We start from the raw sequence: 26,069 nt of genomic DNA, 5'->3' as shown, positions 1-26,069 counted from the left end.
CTGGGTTTTTAATGGGTCAGCGTGAATGAATAAACTCCACTGTGACTTCAGATAAGACAGAGAGTAATGAAATGGCAGTCCAGTCCTTGTGCTGGAAGGCAGCCCGCTACCGTAAATAGAGGCAGTTGGAGGCCAATAGTTCATAGCTTTGATTTGTCCTATTTTTTATAACAATGCTGTTGTCAGTTATAGTTTATGGTGTTTTCTTATTGTACCACAGACCTATTTATTACCTACAGTGAGAATAGTCTGCGCGGTACTATAGGAAAGGTCGGTAAAACCTGATTTATCCAAAGTAGGTTTAAAAAGTAAAAAAAAATACATTTTAAATCTTCCATCCCTGCCACCAGATTAACAAAAAAACAAAAAAAAACACTTTTATTAGTATACGTTTAGGGTTATTTATTTACATATTGGAGTTTTTTTTTGTTGATTTGCACTTTCAAGGGTGAAAGTTTGATCCTATATGTGAAAGGGTATTATTGATATTTTTTTATTGATACCGTAGTTATAGTTTATCCTGCCATAAGATTGCAGCAAAATTTGATTGGTTGACCAGCGGGACCCTTACTGCCAGAATAGGGTCTTCAAAGTGGTTTTCAACCAATACACTAAACTAGTTTTTTTTTTTTTTTTTTTGCATCAATCATTCTAAAGTATCAATTATATCATGACTCTTGTTTTTTTTTTTCTTTTAAAAAAGAAGTATGGGGTTATAAAAAAACAAAACAAAAAAAACCCCCCAAAACATTATACTCACCCGTATGGAAGAAAAATGTATTTGAAATATATTTTAAAAATATTCTTCCCAAATATATTGACATATATTTTGAAATACTACAATTTTGGCCATATTCAATATATTTCAAAATATATTTAAATTGTTATATATATATATATATATATATATATATATATATATATATACTTTTTTTTTTTTTAATATTCTTTCCAAATATATTGACATATATTTGAAATACTACAATTTTGGCCATATTCAATATATTTCAAAATATATTTAAATTGTTATATATATATATATATATATATATATATATATATATATATATATATATATATACTTTTTTTTTTTTTAATATTCTTTCCAAATATATTGACATATATTTGAAATACTACAATTTTGGCCATATTCAGTATATTTCAAAATATAGATGAATCAGAGTTACTTGCGAGCCACAGGTGTGATAATTACTAGAGGATCGCAAACATGAAACGCATAACTACAACTGTGTTGGAAATATCTACAAATATATGTTGCGCTCCTAAATACTTCTCAATAAATAATAATTAAATGATTACCATTAAATTAATTCAAATAACTAATAAAAGTGTATAAATACCAAAAAATATTTAAATAGATAATTTCAAGTAATCAATCTCCTCCAAATAAATATCAAAATAATTCCACATAAAATACTCCTCTAAAAATTTTTTTTACCAAGTGCTCATAAATCATCTATTAGTGACATGATGTACTTACTAATACCCTCAATTTCATTTATATTCATAATACCCTCATTTAATATAATAAAAATAGTAAACCAACTAATATCCCTCAACAAAAACGCATTTAAATGATCCCCCATAAATAAAAATAACCAAATGCTCATAAATAATTAATAGTGATTAGTATGAATCCAAATATCATCAAAATAATAGTCCCATTGAATAAACAATTGTTTATATATAGTGACTTGGTGCTTGTTGTTCTTCAATTTGTGACTTTTGTGAATCCTTCAAATAGTGGAGATGTGCGCTCACCTCCTTTGATGCCTGCAATTAGGCTATACACGCTTTCGGTTCACTTTCCCTGGAACCTGCTGGACATATACTTTTGCTGGTAAAATTGGGAGATCCTTCCTTTAGGAGTAATGGATGTATCCTCTGGTGGCTGATTATCCCCTCAGGGATTACACACTCCTTTTGTTATCTCAGACCTCCTAATTATCCTCTCCTTGTGTTACTCCGCATGCAGGAAGAAATAGAGGACATAGTGCTTTACCTTTTAAAACTTTTTATTCCCACCATCAAAGTATTAAACTCACATTAGACGGGTTTAAATAACGCAATATCCCATTGGAAATCCTCTGCTGGCCTCTGAGTCATACACCTGCCGTCTATCGTGTTGTGCAGCTCCTCTCCGAGTGATGACGTAGCCCCTCCCCTACGCGTTACGCCTCCAATCACGTGGCTTCATCGGGGGGTTGTGATAGGTATGATCACCTATCACAACCCCCTGAGTTTAATACTTGGATGGTGGGAATAAAAAGTTTTAAAGGGTAAAGCACTAATTGCAGGCATCAAAGGAGGTGAGCGCACATCTTCACTATTTGAAGGATTCACAAAAGTCACAAATTGAAGAACAACAAGCACCAAGTCACTATATATATAAACAATTGTTTATTCAATGGGACTATTATTTTGATGATATTTGGATTCATACTAATCACTACTAATTATTTATGAGCATTTGGTTATTTTTATTTATGGGGGATCATTTAAATGCGTTTTTGTTGAGGGTTATTAGTTGGTTTACTATTTTTATTATATTAAATGAGGGTATTATGAATATAAATGAAATTGAGGGTATTCGTAAGTACATCATGTCACTAATAGATGATTTATGAGCACTTGGTAAAAAAATTTTTTAGAGGAGTATTTTATGTGGAAATATTTCAAAATATATTTAAATTTTATATATATATAAATCGATTTTAAAAATATTCTTCCCAAATATATTGACATATATTTGAAATACTACAAGTTTGGCCATATTCAATATATTTCAAAATATATTTAAATTTATATATATATATATATATATATATATATATATATTTATTTATTTTTTTTTTTTTTTTAAAGATTCTTCCCAAATATATTGACATATATTTGAAATACTAAAAGTTTGGCCATATTCAATATATTTCAAAATATATTTAAATTTTTATATATATATATATACTCCTCCTCCTATACTCCTATATATATATATATATTTATTTTATTTTATTTTTTTTTAAAGATTCTTCCCAAATATATTGACATATATTTGAAATACTAAAAGTTTGGCCATATTAAATATATTTCAAATATATTTAAATTTTTAGATATATTGAATATGGCCAAAATTGTATTATTTCAAATGTATGTCAATATATTTGGGAAGAATATTTTTAAACTATATTTCAAATATATTTTTCTTCCATATTGGCATCAGTCTGATGCTGCATCTGTCCCCTACTGCTTCTGAGACTGAGCAATCAAAAACCACTGACATCTTTGCTTACTATGTGTGAAATCTGTGAATGATCACAGAGGTCACATGATACAAGGCTATTCACAACAGCCTTGTACTATGTGACAAGCTGTGACCAATCACAGCTCACACAGTAGTTCTTAATGGCTGCAAGAATGCAGCCAGAGAGAAGGAGAAATGATTGCTTTTACAGCCTTTATGGGTGTAAAAGTAATCGGTGTAAAAAAAAAAACAAAAAAAAAAATCTTCATCACCCCCCATAAGTAGTACAGTGTCCCCATGGTGACACTGACTGCTAGGGTGACAGTATGTAAAAAAAAAACGATAAATAATATAAAAAAAAAGTTTAAAAATTATAATTTTGGTTATAAACTAATTTGTTTTGTTTTTTTTTTTACTAAAAAGATAACGGAATAAATTTTGGCCAAGGTTTATGATGAAATACTATTTATTTGCAAAATTTTATAAGAAAAACACTTTTCAAAATTTTTGGACTTTTTCATTTACATAGCAAAAAAAAAAATAAAAATCCCAGTGGTAAATAAATACCACCAAAATAAAGCTTTACCTGTCTCAAAAAATGCTAAAAAAATTCATATGGGTACAGTGTTGCATGACCACGCAATTGTCATTCAAAGTGTGATAGTGCTGAAAGCTGAAAATTGGCCTGGACAGGAAGGGGGGGGAAGTGTCCGGTCTGGAAGTGGTTAACAACAACTGTGTAAGGTCTCATTCACATGGGGCGTATGAATCGGTGCCCCATGTGACTGTTGTGTTTTCCAGCACAGAGATGTACAGGTGTTCCATTGTTTCAGATGGGATGCATTAGCTGCACGGACACAGCTGCTGCTCCCATTGTGATCTATGCGGTCACGTAGCCCTGAACGTACCTTGGGTGCTCTTGGGGCCATACACCCACAGGGATGTCACTTTTTGGACCTGCGACTGTGTCCCTGCAGCTGCCGCATCCCATTTAACACCTGTGCATCCCCATGCAGGTCGACACGGCTGTCAGGCCGGGCACAGATTCATACACCCTGTGTGAATGAGGCCCATGTCTGTTTATCGGTACAGTATATGGATTGGCTGTTGTCCCTGTGAACTTTAATGGAAGCCCTGAAATCAACAATCATGTCTTTATTTTTGTAACACACCCTTTAAACCATGTTACACTTTTCATTAATAGTCATTTGCATTTCTTAACTAACACAATATACTTTTGTGCTGATTTTGTCATCTTATATGGTTTTGATCACTCTCAGTAAAGCGCTCTGAAGCTGCATGCAGTGAGAAGCACCGATGGGTGACTAGGGAATAAAGGCACAGTATGCAAAATTACAAAAATAAAAAAAAAATGCATTTGGAAACTTATGAAGTCAATGGCTTCATGTAGTTCCACATAAACTGAACATATACTTTATGGCTCCATTCAAGTACTTTGAAAGCTCCCATGTACTAATGTTGTATATGATGTCCTTTATTTTTGCTTTAACCATTAAATATAGTATGTTCTCTTGTAGGATGACAGCCGTCTGACTCAAGAAACCCTGCCAGAGAAAACCATTATCAAATTAGGCTCCACTCCACGGTATGTGGGTTAAAGCATTCCTTCGAAATTGCAAGTACATCAGGGATGTTCAATTCATATCGCCGGGAAGGTTGTTGTTTTATTTTTGTTTTTTGTTGTTTTGGGTTTTTTTTACATTTAGCCCTGCTGTGGACAAGCAGCAGGGCTCACCTGTTAGGTGGAAGCATTCAGGCAGCAGCGATGCAACCTGATTGCTTCCACACAGCCCACTATATTGCCAGCCTCCGCCTGCCTGCTCATTATATGTCCCGGGGCTCCGCTGGCCCATCTGCAGGCCCGGGACTGGTTCAGTGGGTTCCGGTGGGAATAGGGGAGGGAAGACATTGAACACATCCGCTCCCCTCCCCTTCTTGTCTTGACCTGGAAGTGATGTGACATCACTTCTGGGTTCCTGTTGACAGATTCCTGGCCGTTGAGGCCGGGAAAGAATGTAATGCAGTGCGATGTGTACTGCATTACATTCAGTGCAGTACAGGGGAGACATTGGGAGTCTTTTAGACCCTGGATGTCTCCAAAAAAGAGAATCTGTCACCAAAAAAAATCATCAAATAAGGGACTTTTGTCCCCTATGTGATTTTAAAAATAAAAAAAGTTAACCACTTGCCCTCCTGAGGATTTACACCTCTTCCTGACAAGGCCACTTTTTGCGATACAGCACTGCGTTACTTTAACTGACAATTGCGCAGTCATGCAACACTTCACCCAAATTAAATTTATGTCCTTTTTTTTTCCCCCACAAATTGAACTTTCTTTCAGTGGTATTTGATTGATTGATTGTGGTGTTTTTTATTTTTTGCACTATAAGCAAAAAATAGACCGACAATTTTGAGAAAAATACCAACTTTTGCTTTTAAACATGTCCAGTAAAAAAAATAAAAAAATCAAATTTCATCATAAATTTAGGCCAAAATGTATTCTGCTGCATGTCTTTGCTAAAAAAAAAAAAAAAATCCCAATACGTGTAAATTAATTGGTTTACGTGAAAGTTATAGCGTTTACAAATGGCAGTATAGATAATGGGATTTTTTTTCTACTAGTAATGGCGGCGATCAGCAACTTTTAGCGGGACTGCAGTAGACATTCTGACACTAGAGGGAAACTAAATTGGTGTCATTGACATCTCCAGTGACACCAATACAGTGATCAGAGCTAAAAAAAAAAAAAGCACCCACACTGTACTAATGGCACTGGGCAGGAAGGGATTAATGTGAGGGGTGATCAAAGGGTTAACTGTGTGTATTTTACTAGAGGGAGGGGGGGGGGTGTTCACTGTAAGCACACGGATCCGCATGGCTGTACTGTGTACAGCCATCCCGAGCAGTGTGTTTGAGCTGAAAGGGAGCAAGAATGTTTGTAAACAAAACAATCTCTTCCTCCCCGTCGGAGATGCTCGGTAATCACCGGACGCCAGCAGGTAATTACCGGCCGGGACCCGGTGATTGACATCTGCAGCCACGAATGGCGGTGCGGGTAGGGCGCATGCGCGGTCATGCACACTCCATACCCGGAAATGCAAAATCACTTGTATATATATGTGATTTTGCACACAGGTGCCGCCCTGTAGCAGTATATCTGCTATAGTGCGGTCCTTAACCCCTAGACGCCGAGCTCACACCGCCGAGCAGCCGCATATTTGCGTGCAATTAGAAAATACATATGTGCTGAGAGCGTGCTCCCTGCGCGCTCCCAGCACATATGTCCATTACTCATGGAAAGGTCCCGATCTCCCTTTTGTGATCGGGACCTTTTCTGATCATGTGACAGCGAATCACAGCGGTCACATGAAAGCTTCTGAAACTCTTAGTCGAGAGGCGCCAGCGCAAAGAGATTAAGCAAAAAAAATATATTTTTTATTTTTAAAAAAATTTGTTACACCCAAGCATGTAACCCCCCAAAAATTTTCAAGGCACCCCCACCCCCACATACAAACGTAAAAGCACATGAAAACAATTGCAATACACATGTTACATATCGCCCCGCATGCCAGATTGAGAGCCAAAATTCTAGCACCAGACCTCCTCTGTAATGCTAAACTGATGACCTTTAATGGATATCTATTTACTTGATGCAAACTCGTCTTTTATATTTTACCAAAAAATCGGATAATTTCGTTAATTTTAGTGCACAAAAAAGCAATAAAGTGTTAATATCGTTTGACATAAAAAATTGTGACTACCGCTATTTTATTCTCTAGGGTCTCTGATTTCAGAAAATGTCATGTTTTGGCGCTTTGTGTAATTTTCAGGTCTTAAATTATTTTTTTTAAACGTGTACAAAAAAAGCTCTGGCAGCAAAAGGTATAAAGGCTAAGCCTGACACTCCCCTTTCCTGACCAGCACCCAATCGGTACTCATTACACTGGAAGTTCTCTCCCCTCCTTGCTAGTTCCCGGGGGTGATGCTGGAGAGAGGCAGGGAGGGGAGGAGGAGATAAACAGCGCAATATTAAAAATAGTAAACGTTGCCATAAAGCCCCTTTTTGTTTTTCAAAGCCCCCGACATTACTTAAAGCAGATTTAAATACGGTTTTGGTTAAAAAAAAATAAAAAATTATCAGGACAAGAAGATTGGGACACCGCTTTAGTCCCCCGGTAAAGTAGTTTCAAAAATTTTCACATCCCTTATGGTTGCTTAAGTTTTATTTGACTGGCAGAAATGACTGATAGCTATAGATTGGAGACAGGTGTTTTTTAGGTTTTTACATAATAAAAATTGAATATGGTTTTGTCATAAGTTATTGTCACACAAGGAGAATAAAATTCCTGGTGTACTGGAGCTGCTATCCACTTCTGTAAGTTGTTAAGTTCCCCTTTACTGTGTTACAGGTATGTTTTAGTGTTCAACCCTGTGGAGCAGAATCGATTGTGTGCGGTCTCCGTTCTGGTGAACACCCCTCATGTCCGAGTTCTGACGGAGGAAGGACAGCCAATGGCCGTACAGATCAGTCCAATATGGCAGTCTTTGACTGACATGAACCCTGAAGTCTACCAGGTAACAGACAATGCAGAGCCTTTAATATTACACATTGAGGCCTCATTTACACCATGTGCAGAGACATGCCTTTTCCTGCACCTCTCTTTGCTAGGACACAAGAAAACAATTGTTTTCTTTGTTCTCTATTCACGCCACAAGGCTGGTGTCATGTTTGTTTTTTTCTATGGTAAAAAAATGCAATATGTATGCATTTTTCTCCACAGAATAAAAGCACAGCACCAGCAATTTGGTGTGAACAGGGAACATAGAAAACAATTGTTTTGTTTGTGTTCTCGCAGAGATATACAGTTGTATTCAAAATAATAGCAGTGTGTTGGAAAAAGTGAATAAAGCTCACAATCCTTCTAATAACTTTTATTTCCATACACACAAATGCATTGGGAACACTACACATTCTATTCCAAATCAAAACATGAAGAAAAATATATCAAATTTGTGTTGTTCCTCTAAAAAAAAAATTGAAGAAAAGTGAATATTAGACTGTTAAAAAAAAAAACGGCAGTGTTTGTATTCTTCTTTACAAACTCAAACATTCACTATATAAACTGAAAAATGTTTGAAGATTTTGCTTTCCTTTGAATCACTTAATGAATATTTGGTTGTAGTCGCACTGTTTCTGAGAACTGCTGTACATCTGTGTTGCATGGAGTCAACCAACTTCTGGCCCCTGTGATCAGGTATTCCAGCCCAGGATGATTGGACTACATTCCACAGTTCTTCTCTATTTCTTGGTTTTGCCTCACAAACTGCATTTTTGATGTCACCCCACAAGTTTTCTATTGGATTAAGATCCGGGGATTGGGCTGGCCACTCCATAACGTCAATCCTGTTGGTCTGGAACCAAGATGTTGCACGTTTACTGGTGTGTTTGGGGTCATTGTCTTGTTGGAACACCCATTTCAAGGGCATTTCCTCTTCACCATAAGGTAGCATGACCTCTTCAAGTATTCTGATGTATTCAAACTGATCCATGATCCCTGGTATGCGATAAATAGGCCCAACACCGTAGTATGAGAAACATCCCCATATCATGATGTTTGCACCACCATGCTTCACTGTCTTCACAGTGTACTGTGGCTTGAATTCAGTGTTTGGGGGTCGTCTGACAAACTGTCTCCGGCCACTAGAACCAAAAAGAACAATCTTACTTTCATCAGTCCACAAAATGTTGCGCCATTTCTCTTTAGGCCAGTCAATGTGCTCTTTGGCAAATTGTAACCTCTTCAGCACATGTCTTTTTCCAACAGTGGGACTTTGCGGGGGCTTCTTGCAGATAGCTTGGCTTCACATAGGCGTCTTCTAATTGTAACAGTCCTCACAGAGTCTTACACCTTCTTTCATCTTCCTGGAGCTGATTGTTGGCTGAGTCCTTGTCATTTTGGCTATTCTTCTATCCATTCGAATGGTAGTTTTTCGCTTTCTTCCACTTCTTTCAGGTTTTGGTTGCCATTTTAAAGCATTTGCGATCATTTTAGCTGAGCAACCTATCATTTTCAGCACTTCTTTATACGTTTTCCCCTCTTCAATCAACTTTTTAATTAAGGTACGCTGTTCTTCTGAACAATGTCTGGAACGACCCATTTTCCTGAGAATTTCCGAGAGAAATGCACTGTAACCAGCATGTACAACATTTGCTGCCTTCCTTCCTTAAATAAGGGCAATAATTGCCAGCTGTTTTTCAAAGAACAAATGACCTCACTAATAGAACTCCACACTGCTATTATTTTGAACATGCCCCTTTCAACTAGTGATTCAATTACACAGAATCAGCAGCATGCATGTCATGACTGTTGGGTCTGTTGGATATCTATTACTCTACTACACCTGCTAGTAAATTATTTCTCATGTAGAAATCTCATTTCTACCAAAAACATCAACAAGGCATTTTCGTCCACACAACTGCCCCTCATTGGATATTTTCTCTCTTTCGGGCCATTCTCTAAACCCTAGAGATGGTTGTGTGTGAAAATCCCAGTAGATCAGCAGTTTTTGAAATGCTCAGACCAGCCCGTCTAGCACCAACAACCATGCCACATTCAAAGTCACGTAAATCTCCTTTCTTTCTCATTCTGATGCTCGGTTTGTACTTTAGCAAGTCGTCTTCACCACGTCTTCATGCCTACATGCATTGAGTTGCTGCCATGTGATTGGCTGATTAGCAATTTGTGTTACCAAGCAATTGAACAGGTGTACCTAATAAAGTGGCGGGTCAGTAGAAAACAATTTGTTTTTTTCGTGTCCTTGCAGACTCTTGTGTTAAAAATAAAAAGGGGGGGGGTCTAACCCCTTGACACCCCAGCTTTATCTTTTTTGTTTTTGTAAAATAAAGAGTGCCAAAAAAAAAGAGTTTTTTACATAATTTTATAAAAGTATGGAAATCTTCGAAAATCAATGTACAATACGGACCACCCTAAAGATGGGTGAACAATACAGTCAAAATATAATCCTAGAAAAGAACCTCTTATACAGCTAATCATGGAAACAACAGTATTACTGTATGTATATGAGGTGACCAACTAGAAGAGGCACTGATCTTGTCAGCCACCATCTCCAGCTTTACCTTGTGTGCATCTTTCTTTCTCTTTTTCTCTTTCTTTCGCTCTTTCTCTCTCTCTCTCTCTTTGCTCTCTCTTTCGCTCTTTCTTCCGCTCTCTCTCTCTCTTCCGCTCTATCTCCCGCTCTCTCTCTCTCTTCCGCTCTCTCTCTCTCTTCCGCTCTCTCTCTCTCTTCCGCTCTATCTCCCGCTCTCTCTCTCTCTTCCGCTCTCTCTCTCTCTTCCGCTCTATCTCCCGCTCTCTCTCTCTCTTCCGCTCTCTCTCTCTCTTCCGCTCTATCTCCCGCTCTCTCTCTCTCTTCCGCTCTCTCTCTCTCTTCCGCTCTCTCTCTCTCTCTCTCTTCCGCTCTCTCTCTCTTCCGCTCTCTCTCTCTCTCTCTTCCGCTCTCGCTCTCTCTCTTCCGCTCTCGCTCTCTCTCTTCCGCTCTCTCTCTCTCTCTTCCGCTCTCTCTCTCTCTTCCGCTCTCTCTCTCTCTCTTCCGCTCTCTCTCTCTCTCTTCCGCTCTCTCTCTCTTCCGCTCTCTCTCTCTCTCTCTCTTCCGCTCTCTCTCTCTCTCTTCCGCTCTCTCTCTCTCTCTCTCTTCCGCTCTCTCTCTCTCTCTCTCTTCCGCTCTCTCTCTCTCTCTCTCTTCTGCCCTCTCTCTTCCGCCCTCTCTCTTTCGCCCTCTCTCTTTCGCCCTCTCTCTTTCGCCCTCTCTCTTTCGCCCTCTCTCTTTCGCCCTCTCTCTTTCGCCCTCTCTCTTTCGCCCTCTCTCTTTCGCCCTCTCTCTTTCGCCCTCTTCCTTTTTCTTTCTCTTTCTTTTTTTTCTCTCTTTTTCTCTCTCTTCTTTCTTTCTTTCTTTCTTTAAAATGCTACAAGCCTGCATTTTACCACAGCATACTCACCACACCTCCAGGCTACATTGCAAACAGTTGTTTTCTATGTGCCCTAGCTGGGACTGGGGTTTGTCCAGTACAGAAACACAAGCCCTTAATGTCAGCCTCAGGCAAACCGAATAAAGCTAAACAATGAGAAAATCCTTAACTATATTAAGGATTTCCATACAAGTATCATAATTAAGAACTGAGTATTCCTACTTTAAATCCAGTTGTAACAGGTTAGATGTGTATCATTTCCTGCAAAGACCAATGCAGCACAGTATAAAATAATTAAAGTGAGGAAATGGAGGAATTGATTTCTGTAGTAAAAGCACATCCCGAGAGATTCAGGAAGACTTGGGCTTGTTGGAGCCATTTCAAAACCACCACTACATATCGCCTCTTAGTTCATGCATAGCCTATACCCCCTGACTGAATGATTAGACACTATGCTGTTTTAGGGAACGCCCTGTCCACCGAAGACGCATTTGGTGCATATATGGTTGGGTCGTGACTCGGCATCAGGGCCTACATTTCAGATTCTTGACCTACGTGTCACCCCATGGACTGACCCTGCATGTATTGCATCCTAAACTATAAGACTATTTTTTTTTTCTGGCTCGTACCAAATGATGTGAATGATTTTATCCACAATTGCCCACCTTAACATCCCCTTTACTCTCTACCCATTCCCCTCCCCCCTTTTTTTTTTTTTTCTTTTTTCCTCCGCCTCTCATCCCCCCCCCCCCCCCCCCCCCCCCACTACCTCACCCTACAATTCCATCTCTTTCTCTAGCTATTCTCCTTTCTGACTTTTCTTTATCTCAAGCTTTTTTATACGCCTTCATTATTCATATATTCCCAACAAATATGGCATTTCATCTCGCATACAGGTGTGCCTGATTTCACATGGCTTACACGCTCCTGAAATGGACACACAAATTTTGCCATATAAATCCTCCTGTGTTAGCATTTCCCAACACTTAACATTCACTCAACATAAGGGCTCACCAATACATAGGTCAGTAATCATTTTACCTATTTATATTTATCTACTATACTCTTTGTATCTACTGGTTTTCCTATACATTTGCAATAAGGATATATTTTAACCAGATGTGTACTTTTGTTTAAACCCATGGCCCGTCTGCGAAACGGGATGCTACATGATGTGTCTATGTTAGGACTGTGATCTGTATTTGTATGTACAATGCTATACCTTACTTTTTCTAATAAAAATATTTTTGGAGAAAAAAATAATAATTAAAGGAGGGACTTCAAACGAGAAAAACTTTTCAACATCATCTGAAAATGTGTCATGGAAGAATTTTCTATTTTCATTGACTATAGCAATCAATCTAGTGCTTCCACTGCATGATCATGGAAGGATTCCAAGGGTCAACATAAACCACTTTGACATCTATGTAAATGAGGCAGGATATTTTTTAATTCCTTTTAAAGAATATTCAGGTCATTGAAGTGGTAGTGAACTGAAGAAAAAAAAAAAAGTTTTTTCTTTTATTAAATGTTCTTGCAGGTTTGTGTCTAGTAAGCACCAAATACTAGAACATTATGACAGACTTACCTTTCACACAGAGCCCTCCAGCCCTGTGCTTTCAACACTGATGACACTTCCATCTTTGCCCTGTCTTCCTTCTGTGTTCTTGATCTCTGGCTGGCTGAATGGCTGGACCACGATGACGTCACTCCCGCACAGGACTCTCTACAAACATGGCACACTCAGTGTACCCTGATTGGAGAGAGCACTGCGTATGATGCTGAGTCCCTGCCTAACAATTCTTTGCCAAATAAGGCTTGTCCATTGTGGGAAGAGATTTTGTGTAGGAAAAAGAAGCAGTTAGTTTCTGTGAGTAGTCAGACAAGTGAGGACCGTCTCGATATAACATCTATCAGACAAAAAGCAAAGGAGAATCTCGCGGCAACAACGAAACCCAATACGAGACCAGAAATCCCTTTTTTAGCTCATCAGACTTGAAACTGCTTAACTTCAGGCATTTATTTTGCAAGTACTTATTTACCTAAACTTCTTTCTGTTATCTGTTTGCTATGCTGTTGTGCTCTGTATATGTATATGTGTGTGTATATATATATATATATATATATATATATATATGTTACATCTTCTTTAAATATTTCTACTGCACCCGTTTGACCCTTTAGTAATAAATCTTACTTTCTAAATGTGTTGAACTGTTTCTATAGCTCCTGAATGTAACTTACGAGTCCCTGCCGCTGAAGAATGCTACTATGAATATTTATCCCTCTGTATAACCGGTCTGTAGAGATAGCAGGATACTGACGGTTAACCAATCATCCTAGTGTATTGCTGAGTTTCCTCTTTCTCTGTATAAAAAAGAGGTGGTGGCAGTGTGAAGGGTTAATTGCGTAATTAACCTGAACCAGTAACAATCGCAGTCAGGCTGCCGGTACGTCGATCATTGTCCAATTAACTGGAACATCGATGTGCAGGGTGCAGCTGGGTGTGGCATTGTTACGCACCTGACAGCGTGGTTTTAGATTGGCTAGTCACGAGTTTGGTGAGAAGGGCTGGGGTCTGACGCCGCGCCCATCACACCTACATGTAAGACAGGTAAGGTGATCTAAGGTAAGCTGGAAGACAACATTAAAGAGGAGTTTACCACCAGTTTAAAAATGGAAAGAATAATATTTAATTTTGTTAATGTACATTGTTATTAAAATGTTCTGTTATTGCAGGTCTCCTTCACTGCCCGTTTACCCGCACTCGGCCTGAGCATCTTTCAGCTTTACATGTCATTCGATGCACACACTACCCTGAAGTCCAGTGTCCGGGTGTACCTCCATGGCAGGGATCTGACTATAAAGAAGCAGGATGTGTTTCCAGTGAAGATTTTGGAGACCAGCACTGACGACTTCTATCTGGAGAATCAGTACATGCAGGTCTGGTTCTCTGGCACCACTGGGCTGTTAAAGGTGAGGTGATCAACTGTTTATGAGAGTGGTAAAACACTTTTATGCAACATTTTCCGGTAGTGTTGCCCTAACTCAAAAATGTATCATAAATGTCTGTATTAATGGGTCAGTAATACAAAATGACAGCTTCATTAATGTAAAACGTTTATAGGTACCTTTTTAGCAATACTTTATGTAAATAAGTTAAAGGATAAGTTCATCTTTTGAAAAAAAATAAACTGCAGGCAAAAAAATTGTGCATTTATTTTTTTTTCTAAGCAGCCAGGAGAGCATTGCACTTGCGGATTAGCAAGTCGCTGGTGTAATCTCAGGCTCCTGCAGACTCTCAGGATAGCTGTCTGCCCGTACCTCATACAGCCAGGCAGTTACCAGATAGCAGGAAGATCAATAAATTACCAGAGCACTCACCAGCCCTGGTAGTTCATTGAGAACCATTATGGCTGACAGTACTTGTAAGTCTATTGATTCACAGGAAACAGTGAATGAATGATGTGGCTGTGTGGGTGGATTCCTGCATGGCTGGGTTATTTTCAAATTGTGACAGTGGATGCGGGAAGAAGATCCCCTGACCACTCTCATGGGGGGAGACAGATGTTACATGTTCCACCATACAAACGAGTGGAACACGTAAGATGTTCCGAAAGTGAGCTTGTCCTTTAAAGCAGAATTAATCAATCCAGGAATTGCAACTCACAGCCTTGGTCTTGAGAACGCCCTGTGGGTGTAGCGAAACGCGTTGACGTACTTCCGGTTGGTCTCCCGAACGTCCGACGTCATTTCCGGTGAGTGGAACGCACGCCGAGGGATGCGTTCCAAGCGGCCATTTTGACTAGTGGAGGAAGTTTGTTTTTTATGGAGGCTGTCATCCTGCTGCATACAAGGCTGTGAGTTCCTAGGAGCTGTGGAAATTCGTTCTGCTGTTCGAAAATTCGATTGATGTCCTTAAATAAATGCTGGTTTTTATCCTATGAAATGTGAGTGGTTTGGCTTGAATTAATTATAAAAGAGGTATAACAGTATTACACTATTAGTCTTTTTTCCCTTTTTGGAACTTGGTGATGTGGATAGGAGACGAGTGGAGAAAATACCCATAGATCTGAGGTGGAAAATAGAGGAGTCCTCAAAGGGGGTCCAGGAGCCCTTAATAATCCTGAAAGGTGTTTTACTCACCATTATCTGGTGAGTGCGGTTTATGTTGGTTTCGGCACTGGTGGATGGTGGAAGAATTATTTGAAGCACTGAAGTTTATTTTTGAGAGAGTTTTTTTAGGGATCACTGGACTTTTGATTTATAAAAATTTTTTTTTATGTCACGGGTTTGTGGTCACTTATCTTTATCACTGGACTTTAAAGATCATTTATAAAATAATAATTTTATATTCACTTATTATTTTAATATTTGTGTTTTGCGCTGGTTTATATTGGAAAATTTGTTTTGGTTTATATACCTATGCACAGCAGCATTTCACTTATAATTGTTTGTTAGTAGATTGGTCCTGGGCGCTGTGTGTTTTTTGATTTAAATATAAGGAGTTAAGTCTAACAAGGTGTGCCATCTTGTGGACATCTTTTATTTTTGATTTACATTTTTACTGAGCATCGGGAGTACAGCTGTTTGTATGCTTCCAGCAATCTGACACTCGACCTTTCGATCTTCGATACAGCAGCAGCAGAGCCGTTTGCAGCCTCTTTGCCTGCACCTCCTCTCTTGTTGCTTAATCACGGAATGCTTAGTATTATATGAACCCAGTCATGAAATTCATAGTGTTCTGTGAATAGAGAAGAGGGGCAAGCAGAGTGGCTGCTGTGTAGCAAAGCGCATCTCTCCTGTCAGAGCTCCAGGAGTTTAGTGAGAAGTATATTCCCAGTGCTCAGTAAATAGTAAAAAACAAGGTAGCATACAACTTGCTGGACTTAACCCCCTATAAACCAGAATATTTTTAAAAGTGCTGCAATTCTTGAAGTTCTGATTTAAATTTGTTATTGAGAGGATGGTGCAGGTGGAGGTGCAAACTATGATGTTGTTTATTCAAAATTCAACAGGTGGTGCATGCCTTTTCCAGCCTTGTGGATAGCATTAGGCATTTATTTATAATGCTTTGAGCACCATAGAACTTATTTCATATTTGTTGGCCTGCATTGCCAGTTGCTACCAGCAGGTGTCATGTAATATTTGTAATGTAGAACTAAACCTAAATCTTCCAAAATTTCTCAAGAGACACACTAGGTCTTTTCTGCAGTAATACAGTTTTACCTGCTTGCTTGCAACTTCATACTGAATGCATACTGAGCTGTGCATGTGCAGCTCACCATGCATTCCTGACACACGTTGGCTGTGCCAGAATGACTGACTGCCATGATGTCATCCCCTGATGGCCAATCGGAAGGCAGAAAACCTGGCACCTGGGAAGAAGATAACAGCTGGCGAGGGATGTAACTGCTGCATCGCTGGATGATAGAGGTGACTTATCTTTGGTTCCACTTTAGATAAGAGTAACAAAGCAATATGGTGGGGGGCACCAGAAGCAAGCGAGGGGTTTACATTTTAAGCGTAAATTCAACTTTCATTTCATTTTGTATAGCTTCATAGTTTGACACAAATTAAATAACTTTGTGTACTTGGCATCAACTTACTTCGCTAACCTTTAGATTACGTTGTATGCGTCCTACGGTGCTTGACCATACCTGACTGTTTAACCCGAACATCCTTGATCTGCTGGCTTAGAGTCTCCAAGAATGTGACACATATACCAGCCTTTGATGTTGGTACAGTAATACCTCGGTTTACAAACGCCTCGATGAACGTAATGTTCAGTTTACGAATGAAAATCCATTGAAAATAACACCTCGGTTTACAAATCTTTTGCAATACAAACTATATGTCTGTGCTGATATTTAAATTTAATTTCCGACTTTTTTTTTCTTCTTTTCTGTAGCTCACAGAATTAGCTGTCACTTTCCCTGGAGTTAACGCAAACTTTGTTTCTTTTAAGAAACCAAAAGGAAACATAATTTCTCTTAACTCAGGGAAATAAATTAAAAGAAAACCTTCATTCTTTTAGCTGGGGGGGAAGTGACAGCTGAATTTCTGAGCTATAGTGAAGAAAAAAATAAGCGGTAATTACATTTAAAATCCGGCACCATAATAAATTAAAAAATGGTGTGGGGTCCCCCCTCCCATCCATATCAAGCCCTTCGGGTCTGGTATGGATTTTGAGGGGAACTCCCATGCTTAAATTAAAAAAAAAATGGTGTGGGGGCCCCCCCAAAAAAAAATCCTTACCAGACCCTTATCTGAGCATGCAGCCCGGCAGGCCTGGTATGACGGGGGGGGCACTCGCTCGTTTGTTTGTTCCAACATCCCCCCCCCCTTTCCTGACCTGTCAGGCTGCATGCTCAGATAAGGGTCTGGTATGGGTTTTGGGGGGGACCCCTATGCCATGTTTTTTTTTTTTACATTTTGGTGTAAAACTCCCTCAAAAGCCATACCAGATCCGAAGGGCTTGGTATGGATGGGAGGCGGGACCCCAAGCTGTCATTTTAAATTTTTTTTAATTGCCGGCAATTCTTTTACATTCAGCTGCCAGTTGGGAACCCCGTTGACAGCTGAAACATTAACACATGGTTGTCACTACTAAAATACCGCATGACTTGATAAAGTAACTTATGCAGTATTTTAGTAGCGTTAACTTTTTTCTGACCTCCGAAACAGCGTTTCGGTTTATGAATTTTTCACTATACGAAAGGTCCTGCAGAACTAATTAAATTCGTAAACCGTGGTATGCCTGTATTTGCTTAAGACTGGGCACAGGCTATCTCCCTGTAATAGCATTGTCTTCCATAGCTGGTAGTGATGGGTTTTCCTCAAGGCTCTTGCAGTAGATTGGGGCAGTGGAGAAGCACACCACACATAGGAGAGCTGCTACAAAGTTTGAAGGTTAGATAAGCAATTGTATACGGATTTCAGGTTTACTTTAAGTAATCTTCAAATGAAGCTATCTAATTTCAGATTCATTATACAATAGATGTTAGCCATTCTATAACAATTATGTAAACTCGATTCATTTTTATTAGGGACAGATGGTAGTAATTAAGATAAAGGGTTAAAGCAGTATTAAACCCAAAAGAAAACATTTTATAAGATTGCAGCTTAAGGGCTCGTTCACACCATGGTGCCGAGACATCAGTTTTTCTACCCACGATTTGCAAGGGCATAACGAAATCAATTCTCTATATGTCCTGTTCACACTACAACACTAGTATCACATGCATATTTTTTTGCACAGGAATCTGCAACGTATTTGAAGCTCATTAAAGCATGCGTGTAAACTGATGTTTCTGCAAGTGAAATCTGCACATCAGTTTCCATCAGTTCTTCTGCACGTATGGTGTGAATGAGGCTTAAAGTGTTACTAAACCCAGAACCCTGCATTTACTATATCTGGTCTCCCCTGACCCTGCATTTACTATATCTGGTCTCCCCTGACCCTACATTTACTATATCTGGTCTCCCCTGACCCTGCATTCACTATATCTGGTCTCCCCTGACCCTGCATTCACTATATCTGGTCTCCCCTGACCCTGCATTCACTATATCTGGTCTCCCCTGACCCTGCATTCACTATATCTGGTCTCCCCGGACCCTGCATTCACTATATCTGGTCTCCCCGGACCCTGCATTCACTATATCTGGTCTCCCCGGACCCTGCATTCACTATATCTGGTCTCCCCGGACCCTGCATTTACTATATCTGGTCTCCCCGGACCCTGCATTCACTATATCTGGTCTCCCCGGACCCTGCATTCACTATATCTGGTCTCCCCGGACCCTGCATTCACTATATCTGGTCTCCCCGGACCCTGCATTCACTATATCTGGTCTCCCCGGACCCTGCATTCACTATATCTGGTCTCCCTGGACCCTGCATTCACTATATCTGGTCTCCCACAGTACACAAAACATGGAAATGCAATTATTTTAGTAAATATAAACTACCAAATACCTTTTCTCATCATCAGTTAGAGCAGTCTTGTGACTTCAGATGAGCCCTGGTTAACGCTTGTAGGAGGAGTTTTCTCTAGGAGGATGGAAAACCCCTGACCTCTGTCTGGACAGTTCAGATTGGCCCTGTGCTGATCACATGCACTCTCCCAAGAAAAAAAAAAAAAACCTCTCTAGCAATACACACTTAACTGAGCATGTGCAGAAGGGCACGGCACAGTGTCTTATCCGAGTGGACATTTGAACAAGAAGAGGGGCAGAATAGACAATGCAGAGGATTAACCCCTTAGGTTCCACAGTGAGTATAACAAGCATGCTTTACTGCATATACAGACTGATTTTACTGTTGTGGGTTTAGTAACACTTTTTAACAATTCTTAGATGCGATTGCCGAATTAGTTTTCTTCTTTAGGCTTTCTTTCTTCTATGCTCCTCTGGTGATCTGGCCAGTAAGTCTGTTGTTTTTCAAAAGAACAAGCTCTCTTGCAGATGTATCAGTTATAGGGCCATTCAACACTGGAAGAAGTGCTTACAATGATCAGTTTTATTTGTTTATGTTAAACCTTTATCTTCGTTTTCTATAACTGCTTATAAAGTATTAGTGGAGTTTGGCTTCAGTTTGTTAGTGCATTGATATCTGCTAGTACATCTTACACGTTCCTTCCCCCAGAATGCTGCTGTACAAATGTGTCCCCTGTGCTCCTTTATTCTGAACGGTGGCATTCTTCATACAGGAGGTTTGTTACTGGCCAGATCTCCAGGTGAAAATAGAGAAAAACAACCTAAAAAACTAATGCAGCCACCACCTCTGATTGGTAAGCTGCAATATATTACATTTTTGGGTTTAATACCACATTAAGTTGAAGGAAATATTCATGAAACAGTGTGTTAGTTGGTGATACAGTTTGTCAGTATACACTGGACAACAATTTCTTTCAAAAGCTTTGATTCTGAAGAACTTTCAGCTATGGACCCATTCACACTGAACACAAATATAATTTCAGAATGACACTATTACATAGGAATCTTAAGAAATATATCAATAACTTTAAGTGACTATAATGTATCTAATCACATACGGCTTCAGCATGCTACAGCTCAACAGGGATAAGGGCTCCTTTACTCTGGGTGCAGTCAGGTGTGTTTTTAAATGCAGTAAAAATAAAGTACAAACGCATATGCAAGAAAAATAAAATTTTTCCAATGAGCTTAGTTTACACCATTGCAGTGCTTTCATGTGCATTTAATAAAAAGTACAGCTTGCTGCATTTTTCTGCACTACAAACACACATAAGTGCACAAAAATATACCGCAAACGCATAAAAATTCAAGTTGATAAAAAAATGAATAGCTATTGAAATAAATAGGGGGTGGTTTTGGCTTCCCCATACTTAAATTATAAATATGTACTATCTTGTATGTTCTTTGAATCAGCTAGTCTATCAAAGCTCTGATAATATTAATGGCGATAATATATTAATAGCTAAGGTTCTATTTACTTACAAAGAAAGTCGAACACTAACACAGAAATCTAAAGGAATGTTATAGAGCATATTGAAATAAAAGGGCAAAGATGATACGTTGCGCAAGTTCGTCCTCGAAGTTAAGTATCTTGGTTGGGCTCTGGATTAAAAGAGGCCCGTCATCGTTGGCCCTCTAATTTTAACCACCTCCCGCCCACCATATAGTAATATGACGGACGCAAGGTGTTTCTCTCGTTCTGGGAGGACGTCATATGACGTCCTCCCATTTGCACCGCGCATGCGCGGCTCCGGGAGCGCACAGCGTGGCGATCAGTGGTGCGCTGTGTCCCTCGGACACAGCGGATCACCAATCCACGGAAGGAGCCAAAGATGTCGGCTCGGTCATGTGATCAGCTGTGTCCAATCACAGCTGATCACATGTAAACAGGGAAATGCCGGTTATCGGCATTTCTCTCCCCATGAGCTGTCACGCTGACAGCTTGAGAGGAGAGCCGGTAATCGGCCTTTCCGCGGAGGGGACATCTACACTGATGTTCAGTGTGCCCTGATGATCAGTGTAGCCCCAGCAGTGCCACCTATCAGTGCCACATATCAGTGCCTACCAGTGGACATCAATGCCACATACCAGTGCCCATCTGAGCTGTCTTTCAGTGCCACCTATCAATGTGCATCAGTGCCAGTCAGTGCCACCTATCAGTGTCATATATCAGTGCTGCCTTTCAGTGCCCATCAGTGATGCCTGTCAGTGCCACCTATCAGTGCCCATTAGTGCAGCCTATCAGTGCCCATCACTGCAGCCTCGTTAGCGCACATCAATGAAGGAGAAAAATCGCTTATTTACAAAATTTTATAACAAAAACGAAGAAAAAACTTTTTTTTTTTTTTCAAAATTTTTAGTGGTTTTTGGTTTAAGAAAAAATAAAAAACCCCGAGGTGATTAAATACCTCCAAAATAAAGCTCTGTCACAAAAAAATGATAAAAATTTCATATGGGTACAGTATTGCATGACCGCGCAATTGTGATTCAAAGTGTGACAGCACTGAAAGCTGGAAATTGGCCTGGACAGGAAGGGGGTATAAGTGCCCTGTAGGCTAGTGGTTAAAGCACTCACACAGACACAACCCACACAAACATCCTCTGCCTGCCCTGTGCTGTCCTCTGTCCAATGTGCAACAATCCAGAAATTTTAGGGGCTGCCCCCCCAATCACCATCCTGACCATCCTCTAGGAAGTATGTTGCAGTCTTCCACTAGGGGGCAGTGGCACTCTGCGATCAAAATGTCTGGACTGGAGGTTGAGGTCAGCATTCCAGTCCACGTCTGGTTCCTTCTTTCTTGTTAGAAGCCATGCAATTGCTCATTTTAATCTTTGCATCACCAGGAAATTTGGGCTGAGGCTTTTGTATGTCCATGCCCCACCTCTAGGGGGTATGCGTGAACTACCTTCCAGGATCAGGATTCTGGTATGCAATCTTTTGGCACACGCACCCTGTTGTATAATCTTCTTTTATTGACATTCCAAGAGGACATCCAACAGGCCAAATGGCTCTTTGTTAACCAGGCAGTAAAAAGCCATAAATGTCTGATATAAAAACATGTTGCCTTCCAACAGAAATAAATGGGGGAAAAAAATTATTCCAGTAAACACACTGCAAGCACTCCGAAACCGCACACAAACGTGCATGTAGAACCACACAGTGAACGCAGAGATTGTGGGGTATATGAGTCCGAAAAGTGTTTTGCTGCGGATTAGTCTTCTAGAAATGTTTCATTGCTGTAGGGACATTATGTAGAAAATACAGAGTGACTATATGAAGCCACCTTATAGGGTTTCTATATGAAGTCTTCAGTTGAGAGCTGTACTGGAGCCCCAGGATTTGGGGCGATAACAATGGACGGGCCTGGAGCAGTATTGTATGTATGTATGTATGTATGTATGTATGTATGTTGATGTATGTATGTATGTATGCTGATGCTGTAGGGACATTGTACATTTTTAACGTGAGCAGTATAACAAATGAGTAAAATTAGTCTTGTGAAGGGATAATAGAACATTGGTAGAGGCCACTGATGGGTGAATGTGCTTGGATTGATTTGCGGAACGTTCTTTAAACTCATTAAACTTGCTAAACACGAATGCAAAGTAAAATTTAAAAAAATTATAATTCATTTGGGTGCAATTTTTTTTTTTATAAGGCTTAAAGTGTTACTAAACCCAGGACCCTGCATTCACTATATCTGGCCTCCCACAGTACACACAACATGGAAGTGCAATTATTTTAGTAAATATAAACTGCTATATACCTTTTCTCATCAGCAGTTAGAGCAGTCTTGTGACTTCTATCAGTGTTCAGCAGAGCACTTGTTAAAGCTTGTAGGAGGAGTTTTCTTTCTGCTCTAGGAAGATTCAAAACCCCTGACCTCTGTCTGGACAGTGATGATTGGCCCTGTGCTGATCACATGCACACTCCCAGTAAAAAAAAAAAAAAAAAAACTCTCCCTATCAATACACACTAAACTGAGCATGTGCATGTGGCTTTAGGTTCAGTCTGTCTTAACAGGTGGACATCTGAACTAAAAGAGGGGCAGAGAAAACAGGATCAAACAGCCTTTTTACACAATGCAGAGGATTAACCCTTTAGGTTCCACAGTGACTATAACCAGCATGCTTTGCTGCATATACAGACTGATTCTACTGTTGTGGGTTTAGTAACACTTTAATAATTTTGCTTTTTTTAAGTTTCACTTTAAAGTAACATGCTTGGGAGATGCCTATGAAGTGGCACAACAGCAGGATGTAGTAAAGGAAAAGTGACATTTCAAAGGAGAAAATAATTTGCTGCTGAATGACCTTTGCGATCCCTAGTAACATCTTTGACCACATATGGTCAAGTGTGTCAACCAGAAAAGAAAAAAAAAATGGTGTTGACCCCATCACCCTATCCCATTAAAATTCATACCAGACCTTTATCCAAGCATACAGCCTGGCTAGCCAGAAAAGGGAGGGGAAGTGAGCATGCACTGCCACCTTCCTCCTGAACCATACCAGATATTGAGGGGGTACCCTGCCAGGGCCCCCACCCCCCTGGTAAGGCATTATGTTCCCTTGTTGATGGGGTCCAAAGCTCATCCCCACAACCTTGGCCCAGTAATTGCGACGGTCTGCAGGGGTGTTTATCAGAATCTTGCAGCCCCCTTTAAAATAGGGGAGCTCTCAAATATCTGACCACCTTCCTCACATTGGTAGCATTGGTTGCTTATTCACAAAAAAATGTAGAATGCAATCAAACACACTGAACCTTATCAATGAAAACAAAAATGTCCCACCATTAAACCTACTGTCATTCACGCCATTCATCGATGGAGATCCAGCGTCAATCCTCTAGGAAGTATGTTGCCGTCTTCCACTAGTAGTGAACTCGGTGTAGATCTATTCACTATGAGGTCATCATAGAGGACAAGGGGGCACTCTTTACGTCTGGAGGAAAAGAAATGTAATCTCCAAACACGGAAAGGTTTCTTCACAGTAAGAGCTGTGAAAATGTGGAATAGACTCCCTCAAGAGTTGGTTCTGGACAGCTCAGTGGATTGCTTCAAAAAAGTCCTGGATTCTTTCCTAGATACACAGAATATAACTGGATACTAACATTTATAGATAAAGTTGATCCAGGGAATATCTGATTGCCTCTCGGGGGATCAGGAAGGAATTTTTTTCCCAGCAGGAGTAAATTGGATCATGCTTTGCTGTTTTTTTTTTTGCCTTCCTCTGGATCAGCTGTGGGTATAGGATTATAACTTTTTTTTTTTTTTTCTATAGTTGAACTGGATGGACTTTTGTCTTTTTCCGGCCAGACTAACTATGTAACTATGTTCAATCAAGACTAAGAGCAATCCTCCAACATAACCACAACAACCCATTGCGCTCTCACTTCAAATGACAGCTCCCCGGCTGGCTACTGTATGTCAATAAGCCAACCAATGATGCAGCCTGACATCACTGACCACATTTGGGTCAACAATGTCCCTTGGGAAGCTCACTGGCTTGCTTACAACTGGTGATCCCACAGTCCCAAGGACTGTGTGATCACTGGTTTCTAGGAAACTGGCAGCCTCTTGTATCCTAGCACTCATAACGTATGGTCGTTTGCATCCTAGAAACTAAAGGCGCTTGCAGTCCACACAGCAGGACGTTGTCATTTAGTGGCAGTAGTAATGGTTCCTGTAGCAGCAGCTGCCAGAGGTTCACTCCAAACTGGTAAAGTATGCTAACCCTGCATCACTGCAAACCTAAACCCTCGTAGAGACAATGGTAGATTGTTCAGTAATATCACATCTGGATCACAGCACAAGCTGGATAAACTTGATTTTCCATTTCACACCTTTGACATGAGATGTACTGAAATAATGCCTGTGTTGGACATCAGTTAATTACACTGTTCAACAAATTTTTATTTTTTGCCAGTTTTGGAAACAAAAGGATCCATTTCTTAATGAATTTCACATTCTGAGTTCAAATATAACAATGAAATTTGTCAATTGGCTCTAGTTTTTCTGTAAACGGAAAGTTTTCTACTATAGGCGTAATGACTACATAATGCACAATAATTATATAGATAGATGTCTTTCCACAAATATAAAGCAAGTGATATTGACTACATAACAAAGCCTAAATGGCATAATATATTGCATAGGATTACCAAGAAAAATTATAGCCATAAGCTAAGTTGAATCATTTTAATACTTAGGATTCTCACTAGTTTTGTCTTCAGTTTGTGTCGGTTTTGCTTCTCTTGGCTTTTCTCTTGTATTCGAGGAAAGGGCTATCTCTTACAACTGTCCAGCAATAGTCAGCAAGCATTGATGGGCTCCATTTACCTTGATATCTTCTTTCCATAGCTGCAATGTCTTGATGGAAGCGCTCTCCGTGTTCATCACTCACTGCTCCACAGTTTGGTGGGAAAAAATCCAGATGCGAATGTAGAAAATGAATTTTTAGAGACATGTTGCAACCCAGATTTCTGTAAGTCTGGATGAGTTTTTCTACCACTTTCTTGTAGTCTGGTGTTTTATTGTTTCCAAGAAAATTTGATGTCACTGATACAAATGCTGTCCAGGCAGCCTTTTCCTTTCCACGCAACAGAGAAAGAAACTCATCATCATGAATAAGTTTACGAATCTGTGGCCCAACAAAGACTCCTTCATTTATTTTTGCAGCACTAAGTGCTGGAAATTTGCTAATCAGGTACTTGAAACCTGCTTTATTCTTGTCCATTGCCTTAACAAAGTTTTTCATTAATCCCAACTTGATGTCTAATGGAGGTAATAAGATCTTATTGCT

At 39.6% G+C, this 26,069-nt stretch overlaps 1 protein-coding gene across 2 annotated transcripts in view; it reads left to right on the top strand.

Moving 5' to 3' along the window:
* Positions 1-26,069, top strand: part of MAN2A2 (mannosidase alpha class 2A member 2) — a 175,132-nt gene that overhangs the window by 114,828 nt on the left and 34,235 nt on the right. For both annotated transcript variants that reach the window (XM_089689376.1, XM_089689377.1), the window contains 3 exons: positions 4,801-4,868; positions 7,693-7,858; positions 14,010-14,246. In XM_089689376.1, the coding sequence (XP_089545502.1) occupies positions 4,801-4,868; positions 7,693-7,858; positions 14,010-14,246 (471 nt within the window). The remainder of the gene's footprint in view (positions 1-4,800; positions 4,869-7,692; positions 7,859-14,009; positions 14,247-26,069) is intronic.

The sequence above is a fragment of the Staurois parvus genome, unplaced genomic scaffold (genome assembly GCF_062004578.1).
Source record: "Staurois parvus isolate SC_StPar_1 unplaced genomic scaffold, SC_StPar_1.0 ptg000472l, whole genome shotgun sequence".
Classification (NCBI taxonomy): domain Eukaryota; kingdom Metazoa; phylum Chordata; class Amphibia; order Anura; family Ranidae; genus Staurois; species Staurois parvus.
This window is presented reverse-complemented; position numbering and strand designations above follow the sequence as displayed.